The following is a 15,850-nucleotide window of genomic DNA, read 5'->3' as shown; positions in this document are numbered from 1 at the left end:
ACTCACAGACCGTGAGATCATGACCTGAGCCGAAGTCAGACACTTAACCGGCCGAGCCACCCAGGCGCCCCCCAGCCACATTTTCAAGATAGGCCATATTCTGAGCCATAAAACAAGTCTCAAGAAATGCTAAAGAAGGTTAATCATAGAAGTGTGTTCTCTAGTCACAACACAATTAAATTAGCAGTCACTAACACTAAGATATCTGGAAAATCCCTAAATATCTGCAAACTAAAGAACATATTACTAAATAGCCCAATGATCAAATAAAAACCTCAATGGAGGGGGGTATTGGGGAGCACCTGAGTGGCTCGGTTGAGGGCCCAACTTCAGCCCAGGTCATAATCTCACAGTTTGGGAGTTCCAGCCCTGCGTCAGGATCTGTGCTGACAGCTCAGAGCCTGGAGCCTGGTTCAGATTCTGTGTCTTCCTCTCTTTCTGCGCCCCCGCCCCCCACTCACAGTCTGTCTGTCTCTCTCTCAAAAATAAATAAACATTAACAAAATTTAAAAACCTAAGGGGAAATTAGGACATATTTTAAACTGAAAGAAAATGAAAACAAAACATACATTAATTGTGGGATGCAGCCACAGCAGTTCTTAGAGGGAGATTATTCTAAAATGATATCTCAAATTAGTGACCTCAGTTTCTACTTTAATTTTTTTTTAATGTTTAATTACTTTTGAGAGAGAGACAGAGACAGAGAGACAGAGACAGTGCGTGAGCAGCAGAGAAGCAGAGAGAGAGGCACAAAATCCAAAGCAGGTGGTTCCAGGCTCTGAGCTATCAGCACAAAGCCCCATGCAGAGCTCAAACTCACAGACGGCGAGATCATGACCTGAGCTGAGGTTGGACACTTAACTGACTGAGCCACCCAGGCACCCCTCAATTTCTGCTTTAAGAAACTTAAAAAATAAATGCTACCAAGAGCAAGCAGAAGAAAGAAAATAATGAAGATCAGAGTAGAAATCAATAAAAGTGAAAACAGAAAAACAATGCAGAAAGTCAATGAAACAAAAAGCTAATTCTTTGAGAAGATTAATGAAATTGATAAATCTCTAGCTAGAGTAATCACAATGAAAAGAAGATATAAATTATCAGTCTCAAGAATGAGAGATGATATCACGACAGATTTAACAGGTAAAAGGAAAAGGAAATGTTACAAACAACTTTATGCAGTAAATTTGACAATTAAGAGGAAATGGGCAGGGGCGCCTGGGTGGCTCAGTTGTTTGAGCATTGGACTTTGGCTCAGGTCGTGATCTCACATTTCATGGGTTCAAGTCCCACGTCAGGCTCTGTGGTGACAGCTCGGAGCCTGGAGCCTGCTTCAGATTCTGTGTTTCCCTCTCTCTGCCCCTCCCTTGCTCTGTCTGTCTCTCTCTCTGTCTCTCTCAAAACTAAACATTAAAAATTTTAAAAAAGAGGAAATGGAGAGATGCCTTGAAAGACACAAACTACCAAAGATCACTCAATAAGCAACAGACAACCAAAAAAAAAAAAAAAAATCCTGTATCTATTAAGGAAATTGAATTGTTACTTAAAACCTTCCCACAAAGAAAATTAAAGGCCCAAATGGCTTCCCTGGTAAATTCTACCAAACATTCCATTGTTTGTGTAGCAATTCTTTACAAACCTATTGAGAAAACTGAAGTGGAGGGAATATCTCTCAGTTCATTCCATACCAGATTTATAAAAGGACATTACAAAAAAAGAAAAGCACAGACAGTTCTCCTAAACACAGAAATTGTTAATGATATTAGCAAATTGACTCCAACAATATATAAAAAAGATAATGCATCTTGAATAAGCAGGGTTTATCTGAAGAATGAAAGGTTGGTTTAACATTAAAATTCCATGTAATTTGCCATAGCAACAGTGAAAAAGAAAGCCCATGTGATCATCCCAATAAGTGCAGAAAAAACATTTGGCAAAATCCAACATTTGCATTCCTGATATAAACTCTAAACAAACTAGGAACAGAAGGGAACCTCTTCAACCAGATAAAAGGCAAATATTTTTTAAAACCCTTCAGTGCCCAAAAGAATGGAAAGTAAGAAGTCAAACAGATACTTGTACAGCAATATTCATAGCAACATTATTCACAGTAGCCAAAAAGTGGAACCAACCCAGGTGTCCAGCACGTGAATGGATACGCAAAATGTGGTCTGTTGATACAATGGAATATTTTTCAGCCATAAAAAGGAATGAAGCTCTGTTACATGCTACAACACAGAAGAACCTTGAAAAGTTATTCTAAGTGAAAGAAGCCAGATACAAAAGGGCAAATACTGTATAATCCAACCTTTGTGAAATATCTAAAATAAGCGAATTCATAGAGACAGAAAGTAGATTAGAGGTTACGAGGAGCGGGGGAAGGGTAAATGAGGAGTTTTTGCTTAATAGGTATAAGGTTTCTGTTTGTGGTGATGTAAGGATTTTAGGAATAAATGTGATGGCTGCGTGAAATCGCGAATGGATCTAATACCACTAAATTGTACACTTAAAATGGCTCTTTGGCTACATTTTTATGGTTATATTTTACCACAATTAAGAAACACCTCTAGCCAGCGCCAGACATAATGATAAAAGACTGAATGCTTTCCCCGCAAGATCAAGAACAAGGCAAGAACCCCCAACCCCACTGCATCTACTATACATCATGCTGGAGGCCTAGACAGTGCAAAGTCGTGGAAAAGAAAAGGCATCCAAATTGGAAAGGAAGTGTGCAGTTTTCTTTAATCACATAAAACACAGTTTTCTATTAGATCCATAAAAATACTACAATAAGTGAGTTTAGCAAGGTTGTAGGATATAAGACCAATATAAAAGTTAATCATGATTCTACATAATAGCAACACACTACTGGAAATAAACATTTTTAAAATACCATCTGGGGGCACATGGCTGGCTCAGTGTTATATGCGACTCTTGATCTTGGGGTCATGGGTTTGAACCCCACGTTGGGTATAGAGATCACTTGATCTTGGGGTCATGGGTTTGAACCCCACGTTGGGTATAGAGATCGCTTAAGAATAAAATCTTGGGGCGCGTGGGTGGCTCAGTCGGTTAGGCGTCTGACTTCTGCCCGTGTCTTGATCTTGCGGTTTGTGGGTTTGGGCCCTGCACTGGGCTCTGTGCTGACTGCTCAGAGCCTGGAGCCTGCTTTGGATTCTGTGTGTGTCTCTCTCTGTCTGCCCCTCCCCAGCTCACACTCTGTCTCTGTCTCCCAAAAAATAAATAAACATTAAAATTTTTTAAATAAAAGAAATAATAAAATCTTAAAAAAAGAAAAAAACCCAAAGTAGCATTTAAAAATATGATAAACTTAGGGATGAATCTGACAAAAGATTTCTAAAACTTCTACAATGAAAACTCCCAAACATTGCTGAAAGTCAGGAAGGCCTAAGTTAATGGAGAGAAATACCATGTTTATGAATCAGAAGATTCAATAGTGTCAAGATGTTACTTCCACCCAAATTGATATATAGATTCAATCCTAATTTAGAAATTAACAGACTGGTTCTAAAATCCAAAGAAAATACAGAGGACCTGGAATAGCCAAAATAACCTTTGAAACAAAAGAGCAAACTTGGAGGACTCACCCTACCCTACTTCAAGTCTTGTTACAAAGCTATAGTAGCCAGGAGAATAAGCTGTCGCTGGAAAGGTAGATAGTAGATCTGTGGGACAGAATAGAGTCCACAACTAGACCCGGACATATATGATCGACCAGTTTTACACAGAGATACAAAGGCACGTCAGTGAAGAAAAGGATAGTGCTTTCCTCAAATGGTGCTGGGACAGGTGGATGTCCAAATGCATAAAAAGATGAGCTTCAACCCATACTTTACGTTGTATGCAAAAGCTACCTCAGATCATAAACCAGAATATAAAACCTAAAACTGTAGCTGTGTCTGGATGGCTCAGTTGGTTAAGTGTCCGACTCTTGGTTTCGGTTCAGGTCATGATCTCATTGTTCGTAAGTTCATGAGTTCAAGGGCTGATAGTGCAGAGCCTGCTTGGGATTCTCTCTCACCCGCCTCTCCTCCCACACCCTGCTCATGCTGTGTCTGTCTCTCTCAAATAAACTTTAAAAAACAAAACAAACAAACAAAAAAGGAAAGTCCTAAACCTAAATTTAAAAAGCAAACAAAAAACCCTAAAACTGTAAAACTAGTACAAAACACAGGAGAAAGTTTTTCTTGACTTAGGGAAAGGTTTTTATGTGTGATACTTAAAGCACTATCTACAAGAGAAAAACATTGATATATTGGACTTTAACAAAATTAAGTCTCCTCTTCAAAAGACACTGTTCAGAGAGTAAAAAGATACAGCAGTTACAAATGAGTTAGAGGAGTCTAGAGGGTCCTGTGGTGGCGGATCACAGTTGGAAGTATTGGTGTGGGGATATTGGAGGGATGTGCATATACAGGGGCTAGTGTACAAATGTATCTTTACTAGCTCTGTCAGCACCCCAAAAGCAATGAGCGCACCTCACACCCAGATCTTGGTTCCTAATACCATTTTCCACTGCAAGGAACCAGGGCTCCTTGGAAAAACAGCTGAATCTAGGGCCGGTGCAGGGAGTGTACACGATGCAGTGCCCAAAGTCAGAAAGTGCTGGTGGGGCCACGGGGAGTTGGCAGGGTGTGTCAGGACACAGGAGCCAACGGAAAGGGCTCCCAGTGGCCAAAGCTGGAGCAGTTGAGGGAAAATGAAGTCGTATTGGATTATAACTCAGAGTGTGAAATGATACGCCCACAAGTCCTTAGTGATAAAAATAAATGATAGGTAAGATAGCAATCTCCTGTGCAGAAGAATAACAAATAATTTGTGTAAATGGTCCACTGTCAGAGAAGAGCGAAACTCCCAACCTTAGTGTGGGCTGTGCATAGAGACTCCCTTCCAGAGAGCTCAGGATGGAGGGGGTGCGAAGGGCTCCCTATCAACAGTGGTAAGGTTTTTCTGCACAGAGTGGGAGGCATGCCCAGATCGACCCCAGAAGCCTGTTGTGCTGCTCGGCACCTTCTCCAACACCAGCTCAGGAGCCTGGGACCCCTGAGTGCAGCCATTTAGGAGCCAGATGGCTGGGCTGGGGGCTCCTCCAGCCAGCTAGAGGGTCAGGCACTGGCTGCCTCTCTTCTCTTGACCAGGGTCACCTTCCCTGCATCTTCCTGCCCACCTCTAGCATGAACAGAGCCAGCTTTCTGGTTGACAGTGCTCAGCAGGGCCCCAGTACCTACCCCGGTCACATGGTCCAGACACGTTCCCATACACAACCACACACACCACATCACTGCTGGGCTGGGTGCTCCTCAGCCCCAGCTGGGCATCGGCCATGGCCTATTTCCCTTTGAGGAATCCATCAAGGGTGCAATACCTTCCCAGCTGATGGGGGTCAGCCTCAAGCAGGCCCAGGGGCCTCCTCGCCAGCCACATCTCGACCCGCGTGGGCATGCATTCCTGGCTTTGTGTTCTGTGGTCCTCATGGCTCTGTTTGCTCCTCAGTGACGCAGCATATGAAAGCGCTCCTGGAAAGGAACACTAAGAAGAAGTCCAAGTTGAGAAAGAAACCCAAGCCTTATGTTGAGGAGCCGGATGGTAGGGCCTCTCCCCACAGCCCCTGTGCGCTGTGTCTGCACAGTTCTGCTCTCCGGCCTAGGCCGCCTGGCCTCCTTTCTCTAACCGCTTCTGGGCTGGAAGGGGTGTTGGTGGGGTGGCACTAACCATCAGGCCTGCGGCCTCCTGAGCCAGCCGGAGGCCCCAGGTCACTGAAGAGGGTCCTGGGAGAGGCCACACCTGCCCTGCGCCTTTCTCCGAGGTGCTTCAGAACAATTTCCAACTTCACGCTGGGCTCTCAGTGGGGAGGGGCGTGAGGACGAACTGGGCAAGGCCTGCGGAAGCCCCCCTAGGTGAGTGTTTGCTGAGGAAGTGCCCTGAGGGCCAGTGCCTGCCCAGTCCTGACCTCCAACCCAGGCCACCCTAGCCTTGCTTCCCTGGTGGGAGCCCATGGGTTTTCCAACCTCCCCCACCAGCCTTGCCCTTCTCCTGGGCCTGGCTCGAGATCCACACCCCCATCCCGCTGCTGTCCAAGCTCCACGGAGGCCCTGTTAACCCAAAACTGTACCCTCCCTGCTGGGAGAGCTGGTGGTCTCACTGTTGTCCTGTCAGCTTCCCTTCCTGGCACCGGGGCTCTGGGACCAGCCCCTGCCCCACCCCTGGCACTTCCCTCGGCCTTGGTACACATACCTCATTCCCCAGACTTGCCCCATTTCTGTTTCTCTAATACCAGTCAACCTCAACACCCCTTCCTCTGGGAAGCTCTCTGGATGCATGCTGCCCTTGGACACAAAGGGGAAGCTGCAGGCCACAATTTTCAACTGCCCTTGGGCCACACCCATCTGGAGCGGAGTGGAGGGGCTCTGAGCTCCTACCGGAGCCTGTTCACGAGTCGTGTTGCCACAGGCAGGTGGGCCTGGGGGCACAGCGAACGGGCTCCTGTGGGCCTGGGCTTGGGCTAAGCAGGACACTACAGCCCAAGATGGTGTTGGGTAGTGAGGAGGGAGCTAGAAGCCCTGGGACCCAGCAGTGTCCATGCCAAGAGGTGGCAGTGGCAGGTTCTGGCCAGATCCAGTGGCTTCTGAGGCTTGAAGCCAGGGCTCAGGGGGCACTAAGGCCCCAGGGCAGGCCTGGATCCCTGGCATAGCAGCATAGACTCAGCTGCTTCTGTCAGTCCCCTTGGGGCCACCATCTCCCCACATAAAGACTGGGCATGGCGTGTCCTGGCAAGGCTAGGACAGGTCAGTGGGCCCAAAGCAGAGCACCCCACACCACCGTGAGAGTCTCCCTGGGTTGGCCGTAGGCCCTGCACATCCTCCCAGGCACTCAGCAGACAGCCCTCAGTCCCGGCCTGGGGAGCTCTGTCCACGGCAGTACAGGGTGCAGAGGGGCTCTTGGGACTCTGGGCATACATGGCCACAGCCCTGGTCCTCCCTGTGATACCCGCAGCTGCAGCTGCTGAGCTGTGCACCAGACCCCAAGGTCAGCCCTTTATGGGCACCTGTGAGGTAGGTGTCCCTGTCTCGTCCTACAGAGGAAGAAGCTAAGGCCCAGAAAGACTGCCTTCTGACCAGGGTTACCAACTGAGAGGTGGCAGCCCCAGGATCTTCAGATCACAGTCTGTTGGAGAGGCCCTGAGACAGGAGGCATTCGCCAGGCCCTACCCAGTCTGCTGCCTGCTACAAAGTGCTCTCTGGGCTCCTGGTGGCCAGTGTAAAGCCCAAGGCCCCCTTTGCCTTCCAGGTTCCTGACAGCCTGCCCAGAAATGCCAGGTCGGCCCGTGGCAGAAGGTTCTAGGTGCTGTGTCCTGAGCTGGCCTGTCAGAGGCAGCAGCTAGGATTCTCTGCCAGGGATCTGTGGATCCCCCCTGGGACCATAGGGAAACAGATTCTCCAGGGAGAATGAGAAATGTTTGTTTTCACTTTACTCTAAAAGAGAATCCCCTTACCACTTACAATAATAAAACTATCTTGGGATAACTCAAAAAGATTTTCATTAAGCCATGTTTATGTTTTTCACACTGAGGTCCAAAGACCCCCATGTGCTTGGACGTCCACAAGAAACTGCTTCCCTTAAAAGAAGATGGGGGTATTTGGATTTGAGACTTGGGTGTAGAGGCCTCCCTCTGGCCGGCAGGCACTGGGGCAGGTGGACCCAGCAGGGGCAGGGCTTTCCAGAGAAGGGGCCAGTCCTGAGCCTGGAGGCACACATTACAGCTTTTCTGTCTGTCGGTCCTTGGCACCTATGCCTGGATGGCTCCTCTGGGCTCCGCCTCATTGCGTGTTCTTGGTCTTGTCGCTGCTTCTGTTTTCCCTCCCTTCCCCACCACCCCCCTCCCCTTCACCAGGAAGGATGCTGCACACATTTCAAACCCACCCTGTGTGGGATCTCCTCCCCCACTACCTCTCCCTCCTCCCCACCTTGTGCTTCTCACTCCTTCCCCTCATTTCTGTATCTGGAGAACCTCGTGGCCAAGGTCCCTGAGGTTCTTGCCCTCAAACTGCCACCCGAGCCATCACCCCCATGATAACTAGCCAGAACTTCTGCCAGGGGCAGAGTTTAGAAAAGCCCTCTCCCAGCCGCCTTCAGCCCTCGGGCAGAATTTAAAGGTGTCCTTCTGTGGCGTGGCCCTCCCACTGACACCCAAGCTTGGGACATGGGGCATCCTCTCCACATTCATCCCCTTTTCCACTGCGGCCATCTCCTTGGCTTCCCTTTCCATGACTCCTGTCCACACAGCCCTCAACAGACAGGGATGGGGCGCGACAGGCTGAGGCCCCTCTACCACAGCTACACAGCATCCCTGGCTGGAGGCAGGGCTGCAGGACCTTTGGCCCAAAGTCCCGTCCCCAGTGCTGGCCGAAGGCAGAGGGCACTAAGCTCCTTTAGCCCTGCTGCCTGTGGAAATGACCCTTGTCAGGGGCTCCTCGGGGCTAACTTGCAAGGGGAGCATGGGTTTGGAGACCCCGGGGCCCGGGTCCTGCCCTATCCTGCCTGTGACTCAGTGGGAATAAGTCTTATTCCCAGCCTGCCCTTCCTGGCCGTGAGGAAGTGTGGGTGGGCTGGCAGAGGAGTCGCCTCCCAAGCCTGGCTCCTTGAGGCGAGGGAGTCCCTCTGGCCTCTCGATGTGGGTTTCTGCTTTCAAGGACTTAGCCCAGAAAAGCGAGGACCCACTGGCCCGGGCCCCCAGGGCTCTTGCAGAAGCTGCCTCTCCTCACCCCTGCTGCTGCTTCTCTTGGCCTCTGTGCCCCGCACACCCACGCCCAGCCGACCAGAACCTGCTCTCTTCCAGGGGTGGCGATCAGCACATACGCCAAGTACTGCTACCACAAGCTGCAAAAGGCGGCCCTGACGGGGGCCAAAAAGGTACGAGCTCCCCCAGGACAGCCAGGCAGGGGTGGCAGGCTATGCTGGTGACACCCAGGCAGGGTCCAGAAGGAAGCCTTGGCAAGCCACCCCTCACATCCTACTGAGTATCCCGCTCACCTTGAGCCCAGCCTGCACATTCGGCTTCGGTGTGGGGTGTGTGACAGTTAACAGCACAGAAAGTGCTCCAGGGAGCCTACCTAGGCAGGCAGCCGGGAAAGGCCTCGGGCAGGGGCTGCACCCCAAGTTGAGGAGCCACTGCAGGCAAAGGGATGTGTAGCTAGGCCAGGGCATCAGGACACCGGCCCAAGTGAGGGTGGGACGCGTTGCCGCAGCAGCACCAGCCACCCCAGGCCTGTCGCCGTCATACTGGTGCGGGTGAGGGGCAGAGAAAGGCACAGCACGTGGGCAGGCTAAGAGACCACCCTTCCCAGAAGGGACCCTCCCACCCTGGCAGACTGCCTCTGGACCCAGGGGAGGCCCAGCCTTGGAATGCAGGGTGGGCTCAGAAGACGACCATGTGCCCCTTCACTCACACCGGGCCACCCACCTGGCCATGATGGTCCAAGAGCCCAGCCCCACCAGTGGTAGCTGTGCGGGTGGTCCCAGTAGTGTCCCCCCCCCAGCCACTTCCCTGGCCCCCATTCTGCCGCTGGGGCCTCTTACTGCCTGGCAGAGCTGGACAGCCACACCCCTCCCACAACCTCTCATCTTCCCTGCCCTGAGCCCACATTTTGCGGCACCCGTAGAGGGGCCTCGGTCACACCAAACATCTGGACCTTGTTCCCTGGTCTTAGGATTTGTGGCCATCTTCTCCCTTCTGTCCACTGCCTCCTCCCTTTCAGCCTACCACCCCACCCCTACCCACGAAGCCCTCAGGGCCTCCTATGCCAGACCTTTCCCCAACTATTGAAGGCAGCTGTCCTGGAGCCTGGCTGTCCCTTCCCCCTCTCCCTTCGAATGCACTTCTGTAGTCCCGCCTCTAGAAGCTGCTGCCTGTGCCCACCTCAGGCTTTCCCCCCTCACCTCTACCCCAGGGTGGTCTCACATGGTCCAGGTCAGCCGGCCTGGACTTCCCACTGCCACAGGCAGCTCTCATTCCAGGAGTCCTTCCCCTCTTCCTCCTGTGTGGCCACCTAAAAATTTGGGACAGTGTAGGTGGCCCAGCAGGTTGCCCCTCCCCCAGTGACTTGGGGACCAGGGAATTGCGGGTACCGCCAGCTCTGACTGGGCAGATGTCTGGAGTTACCGGGGATGAGAGGACAGGGGAGAAGGGAGGGTGGCCAAGCCAGAGGCAGCCCTGGGAGGGGTACAGGGCACAGGGAAGGCTGGGAGCAGGGCGGTGGGGCCACACTGAGATGGAGAGCTGGGCTATCTTGGCAGGGGCTGAAGAAGCCCAACGTGGAGGAGATCCGGCACGCCAAGAACGCTGTGTTCAGCCCATCCATGTTTGGCAGCGCACTGCAGGAGGTCATGAGCCTGCAGAAGGAGCGCTACCCTGACCGGCAGCTGCCCTGGGTACAGACACGTCTGTCTGAGGAGGTGCTAGCGCTCAACGGTGACCAGACGGAAGGCATCTTCAGGTGCCCCGCAACCTGGGCCCTGGGTGTGGGAGCCTCGGGTGGCTGCACTGTGTGTCAGGCAGGCAGGAACCATCAGGCACCAGGACCACTGGGCCTACCTCTTTGCTTCAGCCCTGGGTTTTGGGGTCCAGACCCATGCCCCTGCCTGGGAGCAGCCAGAGAGGCCCCCCACAGGAGGCCGTCATCTGAAGGGGGGGGAGGGACACCCTGGGGCAAATGGGCCCCTAGGTAGCCTGGAGAGGCAGGGCAGGAAGCAAGTCAGAGAGTCGTCCCCTTGAATGGCAGCGCGCCTGACTTTAGGCAGGGGGGTCAGCCAGAGACCGTTCCTGAGCAGAAATGGCCACCAGGGTCCCAGAAGGCACTTGGACAGCAACCACAGGCAGAGCCAAAGACGTGAGCCTGGAAAGACACAGCAACAGCAAGCAGACTGCTCGCCTGTGAATAGGGATGCTAGCTCCTGCCCTGCGGGGGGAATGGTACAAGGCCCTCCGCCCAAGCCCCAAGAGAACAGCTGGGGAAACAGGCTTGTGGGTCTGATCCTCAGTGGCCTCGGTGATGATGGCATCCGCACGGGGGTGGCTAGCAGAGTGGGGAGGGACAGCAGTCGGCATGCATGGGGTAGGAGCCCCAAGCCACCTCTCTCCCTGGTGGAAAAGAGGCCAGTCCAATGGGGAGGCGCCTGATCAAGGGCAAGACAGATTCCAACTCGGTGAGACTCACCCGTGTATTCCACAGAGTTCCTGGGGACATTGATGAAGTGAACGCCCTGAAGCTACAGGTAGACCAGTGGAAGGTGCCTACAGGCCTGGAGGACCCCCATGTCCCTGGTGAGCCCATTCCCCTAGGAGCTGGAGCGGGTCTGGGCCGTTGGAACAGTGTGGCTCCCGGTCCATTTCCAGCACAGACACCCCCTGCCCATCAGAGTCTCCCCTGGGGCCTCCTTCCTGCAGTCCTCCTTCATTCCCTGCACAATCCCCCAGGCCTCCAGGGCCGGCCTGGGCAGCCTACCTGGGCTAGGTGGACTCTTTCCAGTCTGGTCACGCCACTTGCCTCCCCTCCCCGACACATCCCCTGCCTCGCCCTTGCTCCCACTACAGGGGTGCCTGCCCAGCAGGCTGGGCTGAGCCCTCCCCCTCCCCCCTGCCCTGTGTCTGTAGCGTCGCTGCTGAAGCTGTGGTATCGGGAGCTGGAAGAGCCCCTGATCCCGCACGAGTTCTACGAGCAGTGCATCGCACATTACGAGAGCCCTGAGGCCGCCGTGGCCGTGGTGCACGCGCTGCCCCGCATCAACCGCCTGGTGCTGTGCTACCTCATCCGCTTCCTTCAGGTACGCGGTGGGGCATTCCCCCCACCCCCCCAGCACTGAACACGCCGGCCTGGGCCCACCCTCCTCTCGCTTCCGCAGGTGTTCGTGCAGCCAGCCAACGTGGCCATCACCAAGATGGATGTCAGCAACCTGGCCATGGTCATGGCACCCAACTGCCTGCGCTGCCGGTCGGACGACCCGCGCGTCATCTTCGAGAACACTCGCAAGGAGATGTCATTCCTACGCGTGCTCATCCAGCACCTGGACACCAGCTTCATGGAGGGCGTGCTATAGCACGTGGGTCCCAAGGACCGAGGATGGGGACAGAGGCGACGCTCGGGTGTGCACCCGGGCAGGGGAGCACGCCGGGAGGGGGGAGGGAACGCCCCAGCCGCGGAGGCAGCATGCCAGGCCCCGCCCATGCCCGCCCCAGCCCTGGAAGCCCCCAGCTCTCCCACCCAGGCCCCGGGCCTGAGGTCGCAGCCAGGGCAGAGGGGTTGTGGGAAGGGCGTCTCTGTCCGCACACCGCCCTCCCACCCCGCTGCCTCGTGGCCAGTTCTGTGGGCACCGCCCCACCCACCACCGGCCGGTCAGCCCCGAGAAAGTGCCTTCTGTTTCCTGGAGCCAAGTGACACTGCCCCTCCCGGCCGGCCCGAGAGCACATGCCACCCTCCCCTGGAGCTGGGGCTCCTGCGCTCAGCCTGGCCCTGGCCTGGACCCTGCCCGGCTGCCCCTCTTTCCTCTGCCCCTCCCCGGTTCCCCTCTGTTTCCTTCCTGGCCTGCAGCCTCCTCCTGCCCCCTGCCACCTGTGGCCTCCAACGTGGAGACCGCGGGAATTTGGGGGCCCCAGGGCACTGGGCTGTCCCATCACCAGAGCAGGGCCTGGCAGACTCTCTCTGGGTAGGGAGGGGCCCCCAAACCAAAGTCCTCTGGGGTCGGGGGCAGGGTTGAGCAGGCATTCTTGGGGCAGGGTGGGGGTGGGGGGCAAGAGTATTTTTTTCTTCGTGTAACTATAAATTCAGAATCTATCCAGCACACCAACCCGCCTGTGTATAGAGATATAGAGGGAAAGATATAAGAACTAAATTTGCTAATGACATAGTTTTAACCCAAATGCTATTTATCTCTGAGCCGTCCTAGCCTGTCCTCTGCAGAGCAAGTTGATCTCACTCCTTCATTTTCTTCGCCACTTTCTTGGCTCCTGACCAAAAACCAAACCCTGCCCCATCCCCATCTGGGACCTGCAGTAGAAGAGAGGGAAGGAACCCCAAGCTGGGGAACCAGGGAGCACCCAGGAGTGCCCTTCCTCAAGGCCAGAGCTGGGGTTAGGAAGTACCTAGACTCTCAGTTTGTACATTTTCCATTTTGGAATTTTGAGTTCCAATTGTAAAACTTAATTTCTCCCCAGTTTATATATATATACATATATATATATATATTTTTTAGAGTTGAGTTTTTATTTATTAAAAACAAAAAAGCCCAGCCCTGCCGTGGCCCGGGTGTTCCCTGAGGTAGCGTCCTCAGTCGGGTGGTCTCCGGGCCTGGGGTGGGTGGCCCGGCCACAGACTCTGGCTCTGACGCATGGACTCAAGAGGTGACAACACTTTGTGTGAATAAAATACATACGGACACTTGAGAGCCATGGTCACTTTCTGTCGACTCCTGTTCTTCCAGTCGCAGCAGGGCTGCAGGGGGCTGGTTTGGGGGTTGGGCAGCCCACCACATAAGCCAGCCTGTGGGCTGGCACAGTCACCTGGGTGGACAGACCAGAGGAGAATGCGGGGGGGGGGGGGGGGGAGCGGTGGGCTGCAAGCAAGGCTGGTTCCTGGGAATGAGGGCCAGGGAGGAGGCACCAGGTGGGTGTTGGGCCGCCCTGCGCCTTCTGAGGCCCCCGGGGTATGTCTCTTGACCTCTTTATAAAGGCCTGTCTGCGCGGGGAGTGGGCTTTTTGCGACCCTCCCTACCCTCCATCTGCCATAGACGGCTAGGCAGTGTTGATTCCGAAGCTGCTTGAACACGCAGACTCCGCCCCACCAAGCTGACTTTCTGAGCGGTAGGCCGAGAGGCAAGTGCCGGCGGTCGGCCCCCGAGGACAGAGGGACAGGGACAGAACCTGCACTCCCGCCAGGGCCCCGTTCCCAGTCCGTCTCGCGTGCGCACCCCGCCGGCAGGCGGTCCCTTCCCCCCACCCCCCACCCCGGCGGGATGGCAGGACGGGCCGCTCCCGCAGGCCAGAGAATGAACAGCGTCGGGGCTGCCCACGGCCCTGGAATCCCGCGCGATCCGGGAAAGCGAGCTCCGCGACAGCTGCCGGAACCAAAGTGTGAGGCCGCGGAGTCGCGGGGAGGAAGCCTGTTCACGCAGCGCCAGTCCCGCGTGACCCGCGCGCCGCTTCCGGCGCGGGAGGAAGATGTGGAGGGCATGCAGGGCGCTGCGGCCCTGCGCCGTGGTCTTGGCGCGGTCCCCGGGGACCCGGGCCTGCGGCGGGGGCGGGGGCGTCTCCTACACGCAGGGCCAGACCCCAGAGCCCCAGACGCGAGAGTATTTTTATTATGTGGATCATCAGGGCCAGGTGGGCCGGGAGCGTGGCCTGAGCGGGCGCACCGGTTAGAGAGGTGGGGCCAGAGAGGGGGCGCCTGAGAGGGGGCGCCCGTGAGAGGGGCGGGGCCGGATGGGTGGGCGGGGTCTCTAAAGAATGAGAACTTGACTGCTGAGGTGGGACCCAGAGTTGGACCGCCTGGGGCGCCCGGTCTCAGCCCGAGAGGGGTCGCCCCCCGCCCCGCCCCCCCCCCCCCCCCAGCAGCCAACCTGCCACACTTTGCTGCGTCTCGTGCGCTCTGCATCCCCAGATCCTGCCCGACCCTGTGATCCCCAGCTTCGGGTCGCCCTGCCTGTTTTGCAAGCCCTGGCAGGGGAATCATCCAGCATATCCGGGAGGAAGCAGGTCCGGGAGCCTCCGCGGAGGAGGTGGCACATCTGATTAGAAACTTTTAAGGAGGAAGGGAGAGGTACAGGGAGGACATGGCAGCTCAGGAACCCGCACGGCCCGGAGTGCGGGATAGATGCAGGAATGTTGGCAGGGTCCCCAGGTTTACTTTCCACTCGCCTCCCTGCACACGGCGTGCACAGGAGCGCAAGGAGAGTGGACACTGGCCCCGGCTCAGGCCTGCCCAAGCCTCCCCGCCCTGAGGCCGACTCTGTCGGGCTTCTAGTTGGGACTCATGGGCCACGGCCTGCCCCTCTGTCTGCAGCTTTTCCTGGATGACTCCAAAATGAAGAACTTCATCACCTGCTTCAAAGGTACCAGTGCAACTTCTTCCCCACCTTTCTTCTCCCTTCGGCAAGGCCCTGGTGGGCTCTGCTCCCCAGCCTGCCGACTGGCCCGTCCGAAGCAGAGGACTGGGCATCCTGTGCTCATGAGCCCTGCTGTCTAGAGTGAGGCCAAGGTGGTGTGCCCACATCCGGCGCCAGCCCGTGGCGTTGCCCAGGGCGCGCCGATTGCCTGGGGAAGTAGGGCCCCGGGTAGGGTAGCATGGCATGGTAAGCAACCGTGTCCTTCTCCTCCAGACCCACAGTTCCTGGTCACCTTCTTCTCCCGCCTGAGACCCAACCACAGCGGTCGCTACGAGGCCTCTTTCCCCTTCCTCTCGCCCTGCGGCAGAGAGCGCAATTTCCTGCGCTGCGAAGACCGGCCGGTGGTCTTCACGCACCTGCTGGCCTCGGGCTCCGGGCCCCCGCGTCTCTCCTATTGCGGCGGCGGTGAGGCCCTGGCCGTGCCCTTCGAGCCGGCGCGTCTGCTGCCTCTGGCCGCCAACGGCCGCCTCTACCACCCCGCGCCAGAGCGAGCGGGCGGCGTGGGTCTGGTGCGCTCCGCCCTAGCCTTCGAGCTTAGCGCCTGCTTCGAGTACCCGCCCGGCGCGCCCGCGCTGCCCTCACACGTGCGCTGGCAAGGCCGCCGCCTCGCCCTCACCATGGACCTGGCCCCGCTGCTGCTCGCCGCCTCGCGGCCCTGAGCCGCAGGCAGGAAGGCTGG

General features: G+C 55.5%; 2 protein-coding genes across 7 annotated transcripts in view; both read left to right on the top strand.

Moving 5' to 3' along the window:
* The window catches only part of ARHGAP39 (Rho GTPase activating protein 39), a 108,477-nt gene extending 95,024 nt beyond the window's left edge, over positions 1 to 13,453 (top strand). For 3 of the 6 annotated variants that reach the window (XM_023248276.2, XM_023248274.2, XM_045049862.1), the window contains 6 exons: positions 5,512 to 5,604; positions 8,855 to 8,928; positions 10,312 to 10,511; positions 11,247 to 11,338; positions 11,669 to 11,838; positions 11,917 to 13,453. In XM_023248276.2, coding sequence (XP_023104044.1) covers positions 5,512 to 5,604; positions 8,855 to 8,928; positions 10,312 to 10,511; positions 11,247 to 11,338; positions 11,669 to 11,838; positions 11,917 to 12,111 — 824 coding nt within the window. In that variant the 3' untranslated portion in view covers positions 12,112 to 13,453. Of the gene's footprint in view, positions 1 to 5,511; positions 5,605 to 5,824; positions 5,916 to 6,295; positions 6,473 to 7,305; positions 7,552 to 8,854; positions 8,929 to 10,311; positions 10,512 to 11,246; positions 11,339 to 11,668; positions 11,839 to 11,916 lie in introns of those variants that run through there. The other 3 variants (XR_006592452.1, XM_023248275.2, XM_045049863.1) reach the window with 3 other exon arrangements.
* Positions 13,454 to 14,184: 731 nt separating this feature from the next.
* Positions 14,185 to 15,830, top strand: CF2H8orf82 (chromosome F2 C8orf82 homolog). Its single transcript, XM_023248284.2, has 3 exons — positions 14,185 to 14,389; positions 15,069 to 15,117; positions 15,385 to 15,830. Exons 1-3 carry the CDS (start codon positions 14,228 to 14,230, stop codon positions 15,828 to 15,830), a joined length of 657 nt encoding a protein of 218 aa, XP_023104052.1. The 5' UTR covers positions 14,185 to 14,227.
* The last annotated feature ends 20 nt before the right edge of the window (positions 15,831 to 15,850 follow it).

Source organism: Felis catus, chromosome F2 (genome assembly GCF_018350175.1).
Source record: "Felis catus isolate Fca126 chromosome F2, F.catus_Fca126_mat1.0, whole genome shotgun sequence".
Taxonomy (NCBI): domain Eukaryota; kingdom Metazoa; phylum Chordata; class Mammalia; order Carnivora; family Felidae; genus Felis; species Felis catus.
This window is presented reverse-complemented; position numbering and strand designations above follow the sequence as displayed.

Coding starts and splice junctions, on each gene's coding strand:
- CF2H8orf82 (XM_023248284.2), top strand. CDS start 14,228: ATGTGGAGGGCATGCAGGGCGCTGCGGCCCTGCGCCGTGGTCTTGGCG. Junction 14,390..15,068: donor ATGTGGATCATCAGGGCCAG/GTGGGCCGGGAG, acceptor CTCTGTCTGCAG/CTTTTCCTGGATGACTCCAA. Junction 15,118..15,384: donor CTTCATCACCTGCTTCAAAG/GTACCAGTGCAA, acceptor CTTCTCCTCCAG/ACCCACAGTTCCTGGTCACC.